At 39.0% G+C, this 20,700-nt stretch overlaps 1 protein-coding gene across 2 annotated transcripts in view; it reads right to left on the bottom strand.

Moving 5' to 3' along the window:
* The window catches only part of Oatp26F (Organic anion transporting polypeptide 26F), a 288,753-nt gene that overhangs the window by 206,194 nt on the left and 61,859 nt on the right, over window positions 1-20,700 (bottom strand). For both annotated transcript variants that reach the window (XM_083126966.1, XM_083126965.1), the window contains exon 2: window positions 7,345-7,476. In XM_083126966.1, the coding sequence (XP_082983092.1) occupies window positions 7,345-7,461 (117 nt within the window). In that variant the 5' untranslated portion in view covers window positions 7,462-7,476. The remainder of the gene's footprint in view (window positions 1-7,344; window positions 7,477-20,700) is intronic.

The raw sequence follows: 20,700 nt of genomic DNA, 5'->3' as shown, positions 1-20,700 counted from the left end.
CTATATGCTGACTCCCCCCATCCTTGTATTTACAAAAATAGTAATTGTTTCTCCTCTCTAATCTTCAAAAGCAGCGAGAATACTTCCTTCACGGAACTGAATATTTTTTAAAGGGAAAGATATCAAAAATAAATTATATATATATATATATTAGTTAATTTAAGTTGCTATATTCCGCCTCTTTAGATTAATAGTAATGAAGATGAACGAATTAAACATAAAACGAAAAAAAACACATCAGGCACGTAGCCAGGTGGAGGACTCAGGGGGCTGAAACCCCCCTTCCCGAAATCCTACAAATATCTAATTTAAAAAGTGTATAGTGGTAATTAATTTTACTTCATTAGCAGGATTAAACACCTTGCATAATACGTTGTAATAATCTGAGATTCATCTTCAGGACTTCTAACCCCACTGTTTCAACTTTATGTGGCGGCTGCTAATAAGGGATGATCCCCATCCCGAAATAAAGTTCTGGCTCTGGCCTGCAATGATTCGAACTTTTAAAACCTGTCTTTTCGAGCTCGGAAAGGGATTTTTTTTTTATCATTCATAGGGAATTTCATTCTGAGCCAGGAACACAACAGAAGTTTGGCGCGTGAAACTGAATGTGTGTAGTCGTTGGCTTCGTGCTGTGCTTCGTGTTTATTATTTATTTAGGTGAAAGTGTTTGTCATGATAGTGCTGTGTTAAATTGTAATGGATGTGATACAAGATTTGCTGGTGTAACCTTTTGGAACAAGATCTTTTCAGGAGAAGTTGCAAATTGTTAATACAGGTAGGCCAGTGTCATCGCTTGAACTTATTTCTACACACAGACAAAAATCGGGAATATGTGAGGCATTTTCTCAAGCAAATTATGACAAAACAATGCTATGATTATAATCATATATAATATGGTTGACAGGAAGTATAAGTGTTAATAAGCTTTGCTTTTTTGTTGGCCGTGCTTACTTTTCGGGGCTGAAAAGAATGTATGGACGCGTGGCGGATACTGTAATCTTTGCAACGCTTGTGCCAAACATGAAAAATCCAAAAGTCACATAACTTCCTTTGTTAAGCTGCAATCTTTCGCACAGACACGTATTGACGTGCAACTGGACAAACAGCGTGCTTTGGATGTTATACGGCACAAGTAATCGGGTCCTGGAGTAAGCTGAATTTTGCACTTAAATTAATATTGCGGGTTTGTATTTCACTAGTGCACGTCTTTCATTTTATATTTCACAGGTTGTTTTTTATAGCTTTATAATACTGTCTTGTTTTATTATTTGAAATTCTACACGTATATTAAACTGCAATAACGAAAATTAATTGATTGTGGTCGTAGCAATAAGACAAACATTCCGACACAATATTCCTAAATCCAATATGGATCCTGACATAAATTGCACGGAAACTTTTGGAGTTTGAGGATCAAGGGTCGGAGATTACCCACTCGTTAGAACCAGCATACGCCACTGCCTTACACTTCGGAATTTTCAAGAGAGAAGATAGTCCGCATGTTCTTGTGGGGCGGATCTTTTTTCAAGAGTAGATTGGCCAGCGAAGTCTCCCAATCGAAAACATTTGGGCGTTGATGGTGAGAGAGTGGGAACCTAGACAACTGAGAACAATGGAAGCTTCACTGGCTCACGTGTTTGATGTTTGGGAGATTTTAAGGAGAAGACCAAACATCTGCTCGTGGAATCCTTGCCTCGTCGACTAGATGCAGTGCTTGAATCCAACGGCGGGTGGACACAGTATTGAAACTCCGCACTGTTTAACCGATGTTCTTCGCTACATCCCAGAACAAAACTAATAATTACACACATCTCCATATGCAACTTATATTTCCAATTCTTTCTTATTGATACCTTGGTGCTCATGGTTACTTTTTCGCACACCTTCACCATTGTATTATATTCTATAATATTAATATTCACATTATTGACAGATTTGATTCACATGAAATTCAAATGCGCAGCACACATGCACCCATTCCTAACACTTAACTGTTAGTTACATTACACCTCTCACGTTGTCGCAGTTCTAAATCAGGGGTGCCCAGGAAATTTGACTGAGTAAACAGGGCACAAGTTGAATTACGTCATCAATTACCAATTGCTGTTATACAAATAGTCATTTGTAGATTGTCAGGGGAATTGTTACGGGTAATAAGTAATATTGGTGGGGAGGCGATATCCAACTCTTACATATTAGGCCTTAGATTGATAGGGAAATTATGGTGGGCGATTAATAAAGTTAGTGGGATTTTCAGGTAGCGGGATTGATAATTATTTTGGGGGCAGGGAATCCTAACTCTTGTGTATTACAATTATGTCTTAGATTGCTTTTTTGGAGGGAGCAATATCAATAGGAAGTCTAAAATTGGTATGAAAATTTTGTTGGGAAGGTGGAGGGGAGGGGAATGAAGTTTTGATAAAGTGTTATGTCTTAGATTGTGAAGGGATTTCTGACGTTTAAGAAATTGACAAAGATCCGGGCGGGACTCGAACCCGGACATTCGGTGTCTGGATCGTTAGTCCACCACTAACCGCGCTTGGCCGCAGAGCCGGTTCTTTTTGGTGGCCAAGCGCGTTAAGTGGTCCACTTCCGATACCACGAAATTTCCGTGTTCGAGCCACGGCTTCAGTATTGGTATCATGGTATAAATTTAATCCAATCGCCACTCATCCTCATTAGCCGAAAGTCACAGAAGAGCGACTTAACATAACAAAAGATACAAAAACAACTTTAACGTTCTAGTAATTTCTGATCAATAGATGCGTATTAGCTTTGATTGTTGACTCTTTGATGATAAGCTTACGATTATTATTGTTAATATGAATTGCCATCCATCAACAGAAGGACGGACCAATCGATCATTTAATTCATGTCGTTTTTTTTTGGTATTTGTTGTCCCTTCGGATCAGCTTCGAAACCTAAGGAAATTATTAGATGTTTGTCTGAAGTTAGTGACAATGGTTCTTTAAATTCCTGTAGCTCTTTCAGCCGACGCGGGAACCACCTTTATGGCAGTGATCCTCTGTTGCCGTGTTTACCTACGAATGAACTCGTGGTCAATCAACTAATTAGGCCTACCGCTTGGGCAAGAAATGATAACTTCACATAACCCTCTTCTCCGAAGCAGCCAGCGGGGAAACAGAATTTTGTCAAAATAACCCTTCTGCTCTGTGAATAAACACCGGTTCTAACAACGTTTCTACTTAATTGGACATTATCCATTGTTTTTCCTTTTGATTGACCATATATTCTATCTATATATTTCGAGACATTTCAAGAGATCACCTCTTCTCTCATCTTCAGGCGAACAATTTTTCTATGTCTGTAGTGTGATTGGAACTATGACAGTCCGTGATTTTGCTCCAAATCCGGTCCGCTAAGCAACCAGTCTTAGATGCCCATTCGAAATCGACAACTATAGAGCAAAATATGTTTGAAGTGAAGAGTCTTATTGAATGAAACATAGCTCGACTCACCCTCAAATTTGAATTTTTTTAGATAACTTGCGTGCACTTCGTATAGAAGGCACCACGAGACTATTTGGCATGGCAAATAGATCTTATTCCAGCTTCGCTGAAAGTTCGATGTATATAATAATTGTCAGTCATTAAGTTCAACGCCCTCTGCGCGTGTGTTGTGATGGGTTACCGTGTTCCAATTTTGTTTTAATTCCATTTCATGCTCAGAAAGGCTACCGGAAGTGGGACCTACAGTTGAAAGTGGGATCCGAACCACTATGCAGTTGTGTCTTCACCAGGAATCGAACCTGGGACGCCGTGATTATTGGGGGTTAACGCGTTCATGGCTTTACAGTTTTGTGAATTGAAGGAAGCCAAGATGAGAAAAATGGGAAGAAATGTCTTCTACACGGAACTAACTATGTGTGTGTATGTATGTAAAACTTTCTAGCATATCCATTTTCCTACCTTCATTTTATCATCATTACGTTGATTTTTGCACCAGTGATTTTTCACTACGTTCTAGGTCACGTCACTTTGAGTCGTAAAGTATTGTCTGTAATTCAGTTTTAGTATAGTTTGTAACCTCTCGCCCAAGAATTTTTAAGAAGGGAGGTGGGGCTCAACTTCTGGAAAAAATATTGCGAGTTCAATTGAGAATACGAAAATGGAGCGGAATGATTATATTGCTACAATATCTTCAGAAAAGTAAAGCGTAAAATTGAATTCTGCCTCTGAGTGAGTCCATGATATTGTTTACGTATGTTTGAAGGTAATATATTAAACATGACTATCAGCATAACCGAACGCATATAATGAGATGATTTATTAGTGTTACCAGGCTAAAGGTGTGGAGTGCGGCCTGTTGCCTCTTTCATTACGGAATTCCACATGTAAAAATTGATCAGCTCTTATTGCGAGTAACCATTATAGGCTTAGACCAAATTCTGGCGTTTATATTTCAATTCACTTCCTCAACAAATCCTTTCTCGATTGACTACATTTTAAGCGGAGCGTCATTCAGTTGTCGACGAGTGTTCTTCTTTGCAGAAGCAACAGCAGCTCGCTCGCACCCACAGTGCCCCGCCCACTCGACGAGACGCGTTGTCTGTGCAGTGCAGAACAGTGACAGTGTTGCCTCTCTATTCGATCTTTGTATTCTCCTTTGCCTGCCACTACACACACATTTCAGACAATTCTTCCTATGCAACAAATGGAAAAGCAATCAGGCAACTGTTAAATGACTTTTTTCTAGATTTTGTATTAACACTTTCCACGGTCAAGATATGTTACCAAATGTAACTCACGAATTGAGTCTGTAAACCAAATGTAACTCACGAATGAAGAAGTTTACGTGAAGGTTTCGTCTTCTACGAAGCATTACAGGCTTAGCGTCCCGGTGGAGGCACAAAGGGGTTCGGATCCCACTTTAAACTGTAGGTCCAGTCCCGATTAGTCATACTGTGCATTGTGGACTTAAAACACCAAATCAACAACCAACCAACCAATACAGGGTTGGAAACACTACAGTTATAGGTTTGGAAGCACTACTCTACCAGGCGAAACTAGATGATATAAAATTACGGGTTGCATAACCGTAAGGGGGGGCGTTTCTTTCGAATTCCTGTGTACGTACTACTGTTGCCAACCTTATATTTTCGTCTATTACTAAACTGTCTCATTTGTAGTTAAATCCAGCTTTGGCTTTGTAGTCTAGCTCTTGTTGCTTCAGAGGAATAGTATCCACGTTTTAGGCGCAATTTTTCCCTTTTCTGGAAATCCAATGTGACAACACTTGCTGATCCGGTAAGCCGCAGCGGCAACAGGGCCCCCAAACAGGCATATGAATAACCAACCCCCTAGCATATTTCAGGAATATATCGCATAAATAACAAGCGACACGTGTCACATTTTACTTGAAGACCAACCAATCGAATGTAAGTTTTGTTAAGATTCCCAGATAATTGAGCACAAAACAGGGAACAACCTATATTTCAACCAGCACATGATGTTATAAAAGGGGACAACCTATATTTACCGTGAAACCATTCAAAAATCCAGAAAGACTTCTCTATTTTGATATATAAAAGTAAACGAAACAAAGTTTATATGAAAGGTTTAAATGTTGGATAAAAGATCTTTAGTTTTTTCATTTTAACTGAATCACCAAGAACACGCGATCACAGCCACACAGTAAGTAATCTTACTTATAATGTACCGATTTCTTCAAACTTTTCTGCAATTATGATATTTTTCATAGAAATTATCTTATGCCACTTCACCTGAATTCCTCCACAAAGAGGGAAATTTTCCATGTATCTGGCAACACTGCCTTCAGGTACTTTGGGGGCGGCAAAAGGATGCCTCGTTCCCGTAAAGCCGACGTCTTTGCCAACGGTTACACTTGGCAATTTGGGCGACCCGAGTTACGTAGGCGGGGAAACACTAGGATTCGAACTAGGATTTCCTATACGACACAACCAACGCGAGTACTACACATCACTTTTATTTAATTACGGGAAAGGTAATTAATGATTTCGTTAATCCTTTCTAACAGGCACAGCGCAAAATTGTTAAGATCAGCAGAGAAGACTAAAATTAATTTAATGTGGTGCATTCTTAATTAGGAGTCTTTAACTAGAATTAAGGAAATGGGCATTCAGGTGGAAAATACTCGTGAGAAGGAAGGAGCAGTCACGACTCCAATTAAAACAAATTGGAAGATCATTAATTCATGCTGCAAAGATAATGAATTTGCCAAAGCAAAAACCAATTAGCTAAAAGGAAACGGTCAGTACAAGCGAGTATGCGTGGTAAGGTAGATAACGGTTCTGTGTTCAAAAAGTGGTTGAAGACTTGGTGTATAATATTGTTGGGCTTCCCCAATGGAGTAATGATAACGCTAAATCCTTGCAATTAGAGTGTCTCGGGTTCGATCCAGGTGGATACTTGGTTAGGATTCTAAACGCAGGGGCATGAAACTAGGCGGGTGGCAGAAGTTCGCGCTGTTGCCACATCGGAACACTGCCCCGTGTGTTCGGAAGTTTAAGAGAATGAAAGATCTCGTTGTAGAGTTGGTCTTTGTAATCCATGTGATACAAACTGACAGCATTTGCTCGAAAGGCCATGGATGACAACTTTATGCCCCGGAGAGAGGTCTGTATGACGTTCGAACTAGGCAACGCAGCCCGGTTGACGTTGCCACGCAGTGCGCGGGAACCAGCGACTTTTATCACGCTCTCGCTTTGCTTTTCCCACATGTGGCACCAGCGCAATTCTGCCCAGCCGCCTATTTTCATGGCCGTGCGTTTAGTACTTTACATCGTAGGTTCATTCAGGATTAGCTTATCTGAGTATAAAGTGGACTAAAGAAAATGACAAATTGACCTTGTGAAAATCGCTAAGGCTTGTGCTCGAGTTCTAAAGAAGATTCCAAGAATGTCAGTCTGTCCCAGGAGTCTGAAGTAACGCCGCGCAACGGTAGAGAAGGGAAGAAAGCGAGTGGGCGGGCAAAGCAGTGCGCCTGCTTCAAACGGAAGGTAGCTGCAGCTGCTTTTCCCCATCCATGCAATCCTTTCCCCTCTCACGCGTTCATTGGTCGAGCTCTCTCGAGTCGCTACTTGCGCAGAGACTTGTTTTTGTTCGCTTGCTTCACGCAGACTCCTGGGAGAGAGTATGGACAGCAAATATTACTCCCATCTTCACATTTACTCACTCAGACAAGGACGCCAGTTGTTAAATATGAGAGTGAGGTTATTAGTTTAGCTCAAAATTCAAAATTCAAAAAACATCAAAATTCCAGTTACGAGATCTCTACGTTTCACATTTTTAATTTAACTGTATTTTAGTACTAAAACTATTCAAGTCATTCTGTACTTACGTCTTTGGACTTATCCCGATCAACGTCTGAAAGAGCAGACAGAGGGATCTCGTGGAATGTCTCGGAGTCATCATCTGCGAAGGCTCTATTCACTTGGCCACCTTCATCTCCGTTCATTATCCTTCGAAAGACCTGTAGAAGAAAAAATGCGTTTTAGTAAATAACTCAGGATTATATTCACCTTCCTCTGCAAGCTTGCACATTACATAGAGTCAGAGTATAACGTGCTTTTTTACTATTTTTAAAGCATAATGTTATACCTATAAATATATATTTGTATATAAATATTCGTAGTCACCGGCGAAAAAATGAGACACGTAGATCCTGAAATACACGCTTCCCTGCAAGTCGTCGTGTGTTCTGTAACTCTACGTCGGTGGTTGAAGTTGCCATTGGAAATTTTCTATTAAGATCTACCTATTGCCGTAGAGTTATGCAACACATACAACGCCTTGCAGGGAAGAGAGCATTTCAGGATCTACGTGTCCCACTTTATTGCCGGTTATAACGGTCAAATATTGAGTAACCGGTAATTAATCTAATTGCCCGTTATTAGGAATTAATTGCAATTTGTAATATTAATATCCGTCGCGAATACAGGTGTCTAGCGAACTGTCTTAGCCAGCACTAGCTTGCTCAACCACCGTTTTTCGCCCGAATTCGGATTTACATGCATTCTTATGGGAATAGCAAGAAAAATGCAACTTCTAAACCAATGGACCGAATTGGATGAGATTTTAACCAGCGGAAGACCACATCATAAAAGTACTGATTCCAAGATTTGAGCCTAATCAGAACAGAAAAACGGGAGTTATGAATTATTAAAGATTCATCGCTGAATTGAAAGGGAGACGCTACCCTACTGAGTTGTCCTTGCTTTTCGTGACTGAATACAATAGCGGAAGATTTAACCTAATCTCTGCGCGAGGGGATGCTACCAGAGGTTAAGGACCGGAGTGAGCATTGACCAGGATAGGAGGACAACGGTCAAAGCACCAGAAACAATAAACAAGCACCTGATCATAGAGGGTAGGGCGTCACCACGTTCAAATCTGGAATAAAAGGGATGATTTGGAATAGCGAGACACAGTTTTGCCTACAATCGCCACCGGAGTGTGAGCTACGCGCGACCTAGCTGCGAGGTCTTAATTTGTTTTCCTCGAGTGAGTGTTTTAGAGCCATGGAGTAGAGCAAAGTAGAACCAGGGGGTCGTTCTCCCCCTCGCCGTCAACGCATCCGTGCACATACGTGTGGTTATGTGAGAATAACGCCAGACACGTCCACCTGTGTCAATCGTCCGAAACAACGTCCTAAGTAGTAAAAGTTAATAACATTTGATATCCATGTGAAACCGCGAATGGCTCATCGCGTATGTTCATCTCATCGCCCAAGCCACGTATCTGTACTTACGAGTGACCGCGAAGAACTGACCTATTATTGCGCAAGTTGAGAGCATTTCAGGATCTACGTGTCCCACTTTATTGCCGGTGGCTGTACATAAATAATTGATCAAGTAGATATCATGTCAATATCAGCTGCTGGAAAGTAAAAAAATCATAAATCGCACGTCACAGAGGAAGATAAAGAAAGTAAGGATAAGAGAAACAAATTGTAGTGATAAAATTAGCATCCAAGATGTAATATCTCATACGATAGGCAATTTCTTTGGTAATAAATTACGTAATAAAATGGTCCTGTAGGCGACAATAAGAAAGAAATAAGCGAAAAAGCATATTGGGGTGCATGGTGGCCATATTGGACGTAGATACACACGTGCAGTGGTAAACCTTTCACCAACAGTTTCCTACAGAAATTTTACTACGAAGTACCGTTTACAGAAATTGGTTTACAATAGTTCCCAAATTCGAAACGTTTCGGTGCTAACTATACTAGACTATACTATATTTTTATTTTGAAGGCATGACACTATAAGTAAAGGACAATTTAGTTTCGTACATATTACATTAAAACTTACACAATACATGAAAGGAACCAAATAGAGAAAATAACAATAAAATTGAAATAATGCAAAAGTACCAAGTAGAAAATAGTAAAACTGATATATAGTATTTAAGAGTACACAAACTCTTTATTGTGGCAACTTTCATCTTTTACACATCTTTAAAGTATCTTTGAATTTCATGCTTTGGAAGATATCCACAATAATTTCTACTTCGCAATTCCGTCAAATAACTTGCATATTCTCTGAGGTAACGACAGAGCAACTGTATCAAATATGCCACTGTATTTGACTTGAGGCATTTTCTGTTACAAAACCTTTTATTTACTTACGGACATTGCTTGTTTGGTTTCTTCCCTATGTTTATCAAAACAACTAAAAGCATTTACTCTGGAAAGCTTTCGCACAAACATAAAGAATCTTAGTGTGTGTAAATTTGTCATATATTCTTTTCAAGAATGAAATTTGACAACGACAAAACAATATCATAGTACTGTCGCCACCTGTAAGTCGCTTCGGACACTACCTATCGTGCTACGTCTAAAAAAAGTGACTAGAAATCCACAATGTGACAAGAACATGTTTATGTCTCTATTTTAGATGCTTTTCAATAATTCGGACTTTCTGAACACGAATATGCACTTCGCTTCTCTAAAATTTACATATTTCAAACGATTCTTGTAATTTGAAATTTGAATACAGAATTTGGGGCGAGAAAATTGTGATTCGAGATTCAAGTACAGGATGTTAGGATCGAAGTTTAAAATGGAACTTTCGTGATTCGAATGAAGGAGTTTGAGATCAGAGTTTAAAATGGAAGATTAGCGATTCGAATGAAGGAGTTTGGAATCGGAGTTTAAAATTGAAGATTACTGATTCGAATGAAGGAGTTTGGAATCTGAGCTTAAAATTGAAGATTCTTAAATCGAATGAAGGAGTTTGGAATATGATCTTAAATTGGAAGATTCCTGATTCGAATGAAAGAGTTTGGAATCGGAGCTTAAAATTGAAGATTCTTAAATCGAATGAAGGAGTTTGGAATCTGAGCTTAAATTGGAAGATTCCTGATTCGAATGAAAGAGTTTGGAATCGGAGCTTAAAATTGAAGATTCTTAAATCGAATGAAGGAGTTTGGAATCTGAGTTTAAAATGGAAGATTTCTGATTCGAATGAAGGAATTTGAGATCGGAGTTTAAAATGGAAGATTCGTGATTCGAATGAAGGACTTTGGAAACTGAGTTTAAAGTGGAAGATTTCTGATTCGAATGAAGCAGTTTGGAATCGGAGCTTAATATGGAAGATTTCTGATTCGAATGAAGGAGTTTGGAATCTGAGTTTAAAATGGTAGATTGGTGATTCGAAAGGCCATTCGGCAAAGGTTTCTGGCGAAGAGACCGACTAATCGGCAACAGGTGTATTAAAGTGCGATACGAATAAGTTAAGTGTCGTCTGTGGGAATAGAACCTGGAATACCTCGCTTACTAGGCTATGGAATTAACCACTACCCTATAAGAAAGGCTCAAGATTCGTATTAGAATCACATCTCCCATCCACAGGTCACTCCCGATTAGCCTATGGGTGCTTAAAGCGAAGTAAAAACGAAACCATTTCCTCAAGCTATTATTTAACACGGAGGAAAAATTTAGAGGAAGTTGAAAGACAAAAAAAAAACAACAACAAGAAAGCAAGGAAAAACTTCGGCAACACCGTGCGTGTTACCTCATCAACTACGACCTTGAAACCCTCATACTCAGCAATGTAGCACGATCAAGGACATTTTGCACAAAAAGGCAGGCGGGGCCGAGATGCGAGGAGGACTGCGATGCAAAGTACAGGATGCAGACGGGGAGCATCCCAGCGTGCAGCCTCTGTTTCCGTAATGGAAAAGCAGTGTATACATAAATCCGATCTAAGGTTGAACCTGCTTTCTCCTCGCTGCAGTGGGAACTATGGAGATGCGATTGCGAATTCGAGTGGTGGGGCCTGGTTTGTTTTCTGACGGACGGAGCCAACAAGAAAGAGTATAAAACTGAAAAGATGAAAGGGATTGCGGAGGTGTAAGTTCAGCTGGAAGGTCGCTCTCATGCATAAAACATCTGTCCTCGTGACGTTGAAAGAAGATAGCTGTCTGGATTGAGATGGAACATTAGTATCCCGAGTTGTTAAAGGTCCATGGAATTTAAATAAATTCAATTCCGGTCCAGGAGAGCGTAAATGGGTTCTGGACCGTAAAGAACCTTTTTATCTGTAAAGTATTTCAATTCGGTCCACGAACCTTTTTTCCTGATCAAATTAAATACGGTTCAGGATTCTTGGATTCCGGTCCTGTTACGCAACCCAATAGAACTCATTAGAATTTTTGGGTTTAAAGTTGGGAAAATCTTGGAGTGATGCTTTCCCCCAGCCAACAGAATTTTCATAAACCATCCCCAGCATTAGGATAATTTGCATAAGTACTTATTCTGCTGTCTTTCACGTACTCTTTGTCCATGTTTTCACGCTACGCTTTCACCATTTAAATTGCATGAAGTCTTTCCAAATATCTCAGAGAGGAGGAGGGGTTGAGGGAAGTGCCCTCCTCTGCGGGCGTCTTTTACCAGGACCCAGGATATACTGTATAACATGGAGAGTCCTGGGGTTACTAACGTACGCAGGATGTTTTTTGGAGAGGACTTGAATTGTACCGATGGAGATCGAATACCTGCGTTCTGGGGGGGGGGGGGAATACACTATAAAATATTTCGTAATCACCATTAACCTTAGTTTTGAAAGTTCTTCAAGGACAAAAAATGGTAATCGGGGTCATTTTAAGGGAGGGGGGCATTCACAATTTGGGATTCACAGAGTTCTTTATTGCTTTCATTTGAAAATTGTGATCTTCACAAAATTTCGGGTGGGGCTGTAGCCCCATAAGCTCCCCCATGCTTACGTCTGTTCCCGGGGCTAACATCATCCTGAGGCCCTATACAAAATTACAGGTTAAGCCATGGCGGCGAAATCCCGTTTCCCTGGTAGATCTCGCGATGCGGGGAGGCTCCATGTTAAAACAAGTCTGTTTCCAACGGTTGGTTCGTAGCACAGCACTTGTTCTAAACAGTGGTAATTTTGTTGTTAAAAATTATGCATTTTACAAAAATGGAGTTCATTGTTTTTTTTTCTTTTACTTAGGTTTTCTGCCATATTTGGCTGATCGCGAATATGAAGATGAATGATGATACAATGAAATTGATGAAGGAACACTTGTAAAGAACACCCATGTCGAACCCGAGAACCCTGGAGTCATCGCGCGCTGTGCTAACCATTGCGGCATGGAAGTCTGCAAATAATAGAGTTGAAAACCCATCGAGCACACAAGTAATGCTCTCAGGGCTGTAAATACGTCCATACTTTATGTGGGGAGGGGGAGAAAGTTCACGGCCGTTTGGTGAAGGGACAGTCAAAAAGAACATCCATGTTCAGGCTGGTATCGAACCAGAGAACTTCGGCGGCGCTTGGCCACCACCGATCCGGCGGACCTACAGATGAGAGATCCGAACTACTGTAACACCACCGGGAATCGACCGCGGAATCCCTCGCTTATAAGGTGACAGCTTTACCGCTCGGCCATCGTGAAGACTTCTTGTATACTTGTCTTTCTTTCATAAAACAGAGAATAATATTTGATCTGGCTATAATACTGTATAACCGATTATTTTGAGGACTGATTATTTCTTCCGAAAAGAAGGAGGTTGGATTAACACCCCTCGGGGAAAATGAACTGTCCTTACGATGCATTGTGTACAGGGACAAAGGAAAACGCGGTGAAGTTTTTCGAGTAGTGTTTGTAGAGCCTTTGAGGAAAAGGCCGCGTTGCTTCGCGCGTTGGCTGCAGAAGTTTACATGCAGCAGTTGGCGTCGAGATCTCTGGCTATGAAGAATCCGCGAATTTGATAGTGCTATCGGCAGAAAGTTGCAGTTAGTTAGTCTTGGACTGTTTTTGTAGATGTCGTTTGCCTAGTGAACAGTTAACAGTGATCTGTGTTCCGGAAATTTGAACGTTCGCGTGATTGGGAAAAGAGCGCGCGGAATTTTATTCAAATACAAACTGTTTTCTCATGGCAACTTTTATAGCGCGAGAAGTGAAAAGAACACTGCAAGCGTGTAGTTGTGAACTGATAATTGCTAATCGAGGTGACGACGTTGATATCAAGTTCGACCTTTGAACTATGAATGCGGCGGTGAATTACTTCGAGGGATAGACCTTGAAGATCTTCGAGGGAAAGAAGAAGAGGCGGGAAGAAGACATCAAGGAGCTTCTGCCAATAGTGTCCCCCCCCCCCTAGTGTCGAGAGCTCTCGAGATGTTTACTTTTATAACGGAAGTGTTGATTACAGTCTAAGTGAAAGCGCAGCGCTGAGTAAATTTCGTAAGTAGGTCGACCATATTCTTTTAATTGAGGTTAAAGTGTTTATTTTCTGTTTATTAATCCACGTTACTAACCAAAGATTAATCTAACCAGAAGGCAACTGGAGGTAAATTTTGTATTAGTTTTAACTATGTAAAACAAAGCCCTCCAGCTTACCAGGGCAAATTAAAAATTTATTAATCGCTAGTTCATTTTAGAAGTTTGTAATAAATAACCAGTAAAGAATCCTTGGGTTTTCTTAAGCAGTTCTAAAGTGTAACTCAGAAATGTAATACAAAAAATATGTTCTAGCGTAAACGAAACGGCGAATCAAAAGTACAATAACAACTTTTATCGTTATATGGTGCCGAAACCCGGGAAATCCTTCTGGTTATTTGTTGAGATACAATGTTAAATTTAAGAAATCATGTTGATTTTATGTTGATATCGGATTATTTGTGTGTACAATATTGGTGTTCTACGTAGGAAAGTGGAAGATCGGAAGAAGAGGTTTCTTTTTTCTCTCTCTCCCTCTCGCTGCAGCTGTAAGGGATTAGTGAGCTAGCGATAAGTAGGTCGGTGATACAAACATGGTCCGAACGTCGATCTCTCCGTCCCAGGACGAAGCACCCGAAATAGGCTGGGATGAAATACTTGAATGTTGTGGCAAAAAACTTCGTTATGAGGCGGCAATAGAATGTAGTTTTTGTAAAAAGTGGTACCATAAATCTTGCGCGGGAATGAGCGAAGAAGAATTTACGAAATTTGATCTGCATATAGAAGAGATTTTTTCTTGCAAAATATGCTGCGCTTTGTCAGAAAAAGAAAATATAAAGGAAGGAAAAGGAGAAGAAAGTGCACAGGGTGTTCCAAAAGTAACTAGCGAAAATGAAGAGAATGTTAACCTCACGACACTTTTGTTATTTATGAAGCAGAGTAGGCAAGAGCAGGATAGGAAATTGGATATCTTGTGTCATACTATGGAGAAGAATAAACAAGAGCAGCTTAAATTTAGAGAAGAGGATAGGCAAGAGCAACTTAAATTTAGAGAAGAGCAGAATAATAAATTTGACATGTTGTACCAGAATGTGGAGGAAAGTAAACGAACCATGCAAGAAATGAGCGTACGGCTAGAAGATAAATTGGAGAAGTTAGAAATTAAGGTATCTAAATTGGAAGAGTTAGAATGTGATTTACAAGATCATAAGCATTCTTGTCAGATTAGACATAACGAACTAAAGACGACTTTAGGATTGCAAATGGAGGCTTTGGAGAGCGAAATGAAAATTCAAGAGAAGGAAATTAGCAGAGTTAGAGATAATTGTAAAAAGATGCAAGGGAGTGCTGAGAAAGTACAGGAATGTCTGATTCAGGAGCAAAATATTATTAAAAGTCAACAGAAAGATTTAGTTGGGGAGGTTTATGCTCTTAAAAGACGAGTGATCCAATTGGAAAAGAATGGAGAGGAGGATTTAGGAGAGTTAGAAACAAAGTTAAAAGATAATCGTGTTAGAATAAAGGAGGAATTAGAAGCTGAATTGATTAAAACCAAGGATGCAAGTGATGTTTTGTCGATGAGTGGTCGGACAGCTGGTGTTAAATATAGCGAGATTACAAAGTTAAAGAAATTTTCGGGAGAAATGGATGAACAATTAGCTTCAGAATTCCTACAAAATCTCGAGGAAAGTATGACACTGATGGAGCTAAATGAACACCAGTACATGAGCGTCATACCTTTCGTTCTAGTGAAAACAGCGAAATTATGGTATGTAGAGAATAAATATAAGTTGAAGGATTACAGGACATTTAGGAAGGAATTCTTGAGTACTTTTGAGTCGGAAGATTTGAAGTCTGTAAGATTAGCTCAAATCCTTGCACAAAAATTTGTTCCTGGCAGTGGAAAAACCATAGAAGAATTTTATTGGGACAATGCTAGACAGCTTAAGTTACTCGAGCCTACTTTATCTGAAGATAAATGTGTGAGCTTAATCGCGAATCAACTTCCATTTAGAGTTCGGGAAATGCTACTAACAGCTAAATGTAAGACCTTATCTTCGGTGGCTGACTTGTTGAGAAGGCACGAATTACTGCGAATGGAGCAAAAGAACCATAATTCCTTTCGAGGTAGGAGAAATGACGAGAGAATAGCCAGCGGAAGGGAAGAAAGACATTATAAGATCAGCAATGTTAATGAGGCCCCTAATTCACAGCGACAAGATAATTTCAATTATCCTCAGAGAGAAGATGCCAGAGACTTTAGTGAAGCAGAAAGAAGTCCGACAGTAAACCGACGCCATCAATACAGAAGTGTTGGTAACCGTAACTTTGGAAGAGATGGAAGATTTAATCGGTAGCAGTGGAATGGACAACAAAGAACCTACAGTTCGGCACGTCCGGAAAATGTAAACTTTCAGAATCCAGGATATGAAAATCCCGAATCTTCTACCCGAAGAAACGGAAATGAAGATGAAGTTGTCTGTGCTGAAATCCATACTCGAGAGGCCCCAAAAAACGAGTCTGGGTTCCGCCACTAGGAGGTGCGCGGAAGAAAAAACACATTGAAGAAGAAGTAAAGACTAATCTTAAGAACACTAATGATTTAGATAGTGAGAATTATAAACAGGTCAAAAATAAAGTTGAACAAGTAAACCCAAGAGGAGAACATTTGCAAAGTTTACCAAGCCATCAGGTAAACAGCACTAATTACTTAAAAGATCAAAGGAAAGAGATTACAGAAATTCTTGAACGCATTTGTGTTAGAAGTCGATGTGAAAAAAATGAAACTAAAGAGGCAGGAGAAGTGAGGTCAAGGAAGAAACAAAAATTGGATTTTGAAATTACTAAAGATCATACTGCTGTTTCTGCAAATATTGACCTTAAGAATTCTGTTTTAAGTTTGAAAAATTATGCTTTATTAGGAGATAGTTTACTAAAAAGATTAGCAATATTTTGTAGGAGAGAATTTCCGGAGATAATGACTTTAGAAAGCGGCTGGGAAGAATTGTGTGTTAGTGGAAGTAGAGTCTCTGAGCTTGTTCATGCTTTGGAAGAAAAAGAAAGAAAGGAAGGTGCAAGTTGTAAATGGGAAAACGTTCTAGTTCTTGTAGGGACCAATGATGTCTTGAGATTCACTGAAAAGGAGCATTTTGAGGAAATGTATTCCTACTTAGTGTCGTATTTGAAAGAAAGAAGTAATGAGATTATTTTGTGTACTGTTCCACCTATTCCGGCTGTGGCTCATATTTCGGAATATGGTCATTGGAAAAAATTGTTGTATTTTAATAGAGTAATAAAAAATCAAGAGTGTGATCATGTGAAGGTTGTGGATCTAGAAAAGATGTTTTATATGGAGAATGGAGAGATAGATTTAAGCAAATATGAACGTTACCTACTAAAGAGAGAAGGCAGACGTGAAGACTTGGTTCACTGGAATGAAATGGCTATGAAGGAATTTTTGACTCTTTTAGAATTGCAACCTGTACATATTTGTGAAGTAGATGTAAGGGAGTATGAAAATCTGGAAGTTGAAAACTTGAAATGTAATAATGAAATTTTGAACAGTGTGGAAAAGAGAAAATTAATTAAACATTCTATTTGCGTAGAAGTGGAAATGAATGGTAAAGCTGTAAACTGTTTACTGGATTCCGGCTCTCAGGTATCGCTAATTTCTGCTAATACATGGAAAAATGTTACTTCTGACGTGACTAGGCCTTCTCTAGAAAAGGTAGATAATATTATGTTAATAGATTATAGTGGAAAAAACAAAACAAGAGTGATGGGGAAAACAGTAATACCGACTGTTCTGGCAAATGCTAGTTTGCTCATGGAATTTATTGTTGTTAGAGATTTGAATGTGTCTGCCATTCTGGGTAGCGATTTTTTATTTACCGTTGAAGCTACTCTTAATTTTCAAGAGAAAGAAATGTTATTTCAAACTAATGGTGGAAGCAAGGACCAGAACAATTAGGGAAAAAGATATGAAGAAGAAAGCAAATGAAGAGAAAGGTAGAAGGGAAATTCAAGAAGGGGACCTGGTGTTCCTGAAGGCTAGAAATCAGAGTTCTTTAATTAATAAAGTTATAGCAAAATATTGTTTACTTTATAAGGGTCCTTATTTGTGTAAAAAGCAAATTAATGCTGGAAGTTTTGATTTACTTGATTGTTGCTCTGGGGAGGTACTTGAATCACAACATGTGGAAAATTTAAAATTATGGAATTGTAGTAACTGTAAGAGAGAAATTTATGTAAGTCAGTTGAAAAAATTCGAAAACCTGCAAGACTAAATGTGATTGATTAATGTTACTTGTACTGGATTGATAGACCGTATAGTGATAATGATTGAAAGTTGATTTTATGTAAGGTATAAAGATAGGTGAACTATGATAATATATATATTGGAAAGTTTGCATAGAATGTTAATAGTTCTTAGATGAATGAATACACATGGTGCTTATGTGTGAATTCAAGAGTAAATATTTAAATTTCTATTGTAGTGAATTCACGTGAAATCATTGTAATTATTTTATATACACATTTAGTAACTGAAAATCATACCTTACAAATATTTTTGTGCTACATATAAAGAAAAAAAATGATAACTGTAATGTGAGTGTGAAAAATGTATATACGAGGTCTGGTCAAAAAATCAAGGGGGTGAATAGACTCTAAAAGACATTAGCTCTCCTTAATCAGTCCATCTAATGTCTCTTCAGAGGAGGGGGCATCTATAACCGATTATTTTGAGGACTGATTATTTCTTCCGAAAAGAAGGAGGTTGGATTAACACCCCTCGGGGAAAATGAACTGTCCTTACGATGCATTGTGTACAGGGACAAAGGAAAACGCGGTGAAGTTTTTCGAGTAGTGTTTGTAGAGCCTTTGAGGAAAAGGCCGCGTTGCTTCGCGCGTTGGCTGCAGAAGTTTACATGCAGCAGTTGGCGTCGAGATCTCTGGCTATGAAGAATCCGCGAATTTGATAGTGCTATCGGCAGAAAGTTGCAGTTAGTTAGTCTTGGACTGTTTTTGTAGATGTCGTTTGCCTAGTGAACAGTTAACAGTGATCTGTGTTCCGGACATTTGAACGTTCGCGTGATTGGGAAAAGAGCGCGCGGAATTTTATTCAAATACAAACTGTTTTCTCATGGCAACTTTTATAGCGCGAGAAGTGAAAAGAACACTGCAAGCGTGTAGTTGTGAACTGATAATTGCTAATCGAGGTGACGACGTTGATATCAAGTTCGACCTTTGAACTATGAATGTGGCGGTGAATTACTTCGAGGGATAGACCTTGAAGATCTTCGAGGGAAAGAAGAAGAGGCGGGAAGAAGACATCAAGGAGCTTCTGCCAATAGTGCCCCCCCCCCCCTAGTGTCGAGAGCTCTCGAGATGTTTACTTTTATAACGGAAGTGTTGATTACAGTCTAAGTGAAAGCGCAGCGCTGAGTAAATTTCGTAAGTAGGTCGACCATATTCTTTTAATTGAGGTTAAAGTGTTTATTTTCTGTTTATTAATCCACGTTACTAACCAAAGATTAATCTAACCAGAAGGCAACTGGAGGTAAATTTTGTATTAGTTTTAACTATGTAAAACAAAGCCCTCCAGCTTACCAGGGCAAATTAAAAATTTATTAATCGCTAGTTCATTTTAGAAGTTTGTAATAAATAACCAGTAAAGAATCCTTGGGTTTTCTTAAGCAGTTCTAAAGTGTAACTCAGAAATGTAATACAAAAAATATGTTCTAGCGTAAACGAAACGGCGAATCAAAAGTACAATAACAACTTTTATCGTTATAACTGTACCCCCTTCCCTCCAGAAACGAAAGTGCTGGATCCACCAGGGCCAGAGATATTTCACGTCTTGCTCACACACTTGCGTGCGAAAGTGCGAGTGAGAGTGTGCGTGAGTAATTACCTGTTTACGCTCTTAACAAAAACTTGAGATCTGTCTGACTCCCCCGTTTCAACCTCATTAACTTGCGTACCTTGTCCTTGAGCAAGCCGACCAGTTTTCCGCAAAAAGAGATCTTGATGTAATTTTATTTCAGCTACCAGACATCAATTAGTCGCGAGCAGTCTTCCACCTATGTTGTGAGTGGTCGTTGTGTATCTCCAGAATTTCCCACGACCTTCCACATGTATTTACATGCGTTTACATTGACAAGATAACTCGTCCTTTGAGTTTACGGTTCCGACAGTCATTTATTACCGACTTACTGCTACTTCAACCCAATTAAAAGCCAATAAAAGTAGGATTATTCGGCGAACTTTATGGGGTGCGCGAAATATCATGAATCAGCCATTCATTGGGCTGAATTTCAGACTGTTATTCGGCTATTTTTAAGTTCCGTCTTTTTTGCTGCCGACTGGCTGCAACGGTTTGAATGCGCTTAAGAGCGGACAAACTGTGATTCACAGAAGTTCACAGGCGACAAGTTATCCTCCCCTCTCCCCATTTTTTGAGACCGAATATCTCGAAAAGGAGTGAGAACATTCAAAAATAATTGTTAGCCCTATCACGTCTAGATTCTAGTACAATATTGCTCTCATCAAGGATTGTGAGATATTATTATTATTATTCCTTTATTTAGCGGGCGAGATTCAGCCGTAAGCTGCTTTCCCTTGTCATGAGCTACATAAGAAAATATAAGGATATACAATTATCATAATACATGAAAATAGATAGAAAGAATTACTAAAACTAAAGAGAAATAAAAAAATTCACATATACCTACAATTATAAATATGCTCATTATAGTTATTGTAGTCATATAATGATGCAAATGTGAAAGAACAAAAAATATTAAATATAAAAAATACAAATATAGAAAAATATGAGTCGAGAAAAACTGAGGGGAAAAATACAAATGTGAAAGTTAATATAAGGTTGCCTTTATGTAATAAAAATAATGTAAAGAGATATCGGTTTATCGATGTCGAAGTTCGAGTACTGATATCGAGTACCGAAAATATCGACATTGCTATCGGCAATATCTATATATATCTATATATTTTT

Source organism: Lepisma saccharinum, chromosome 8, assembly GCF_977018435.1.
Source record: "Lepisma saccharinum chromosome 8, izLepSacc3.1, whole genome shotgun sequence".
In the NCBI taxonomy this organism is placed as follows: Eukaryota; Metazoa; Arthropoda; class Insecta; order Zygentoma; family Lepismatidae; genus Lepisma; species Lepisma saccharinum.
This window is presented reverse-complemented; position numbering and strand designations above follow the sequence as displayed.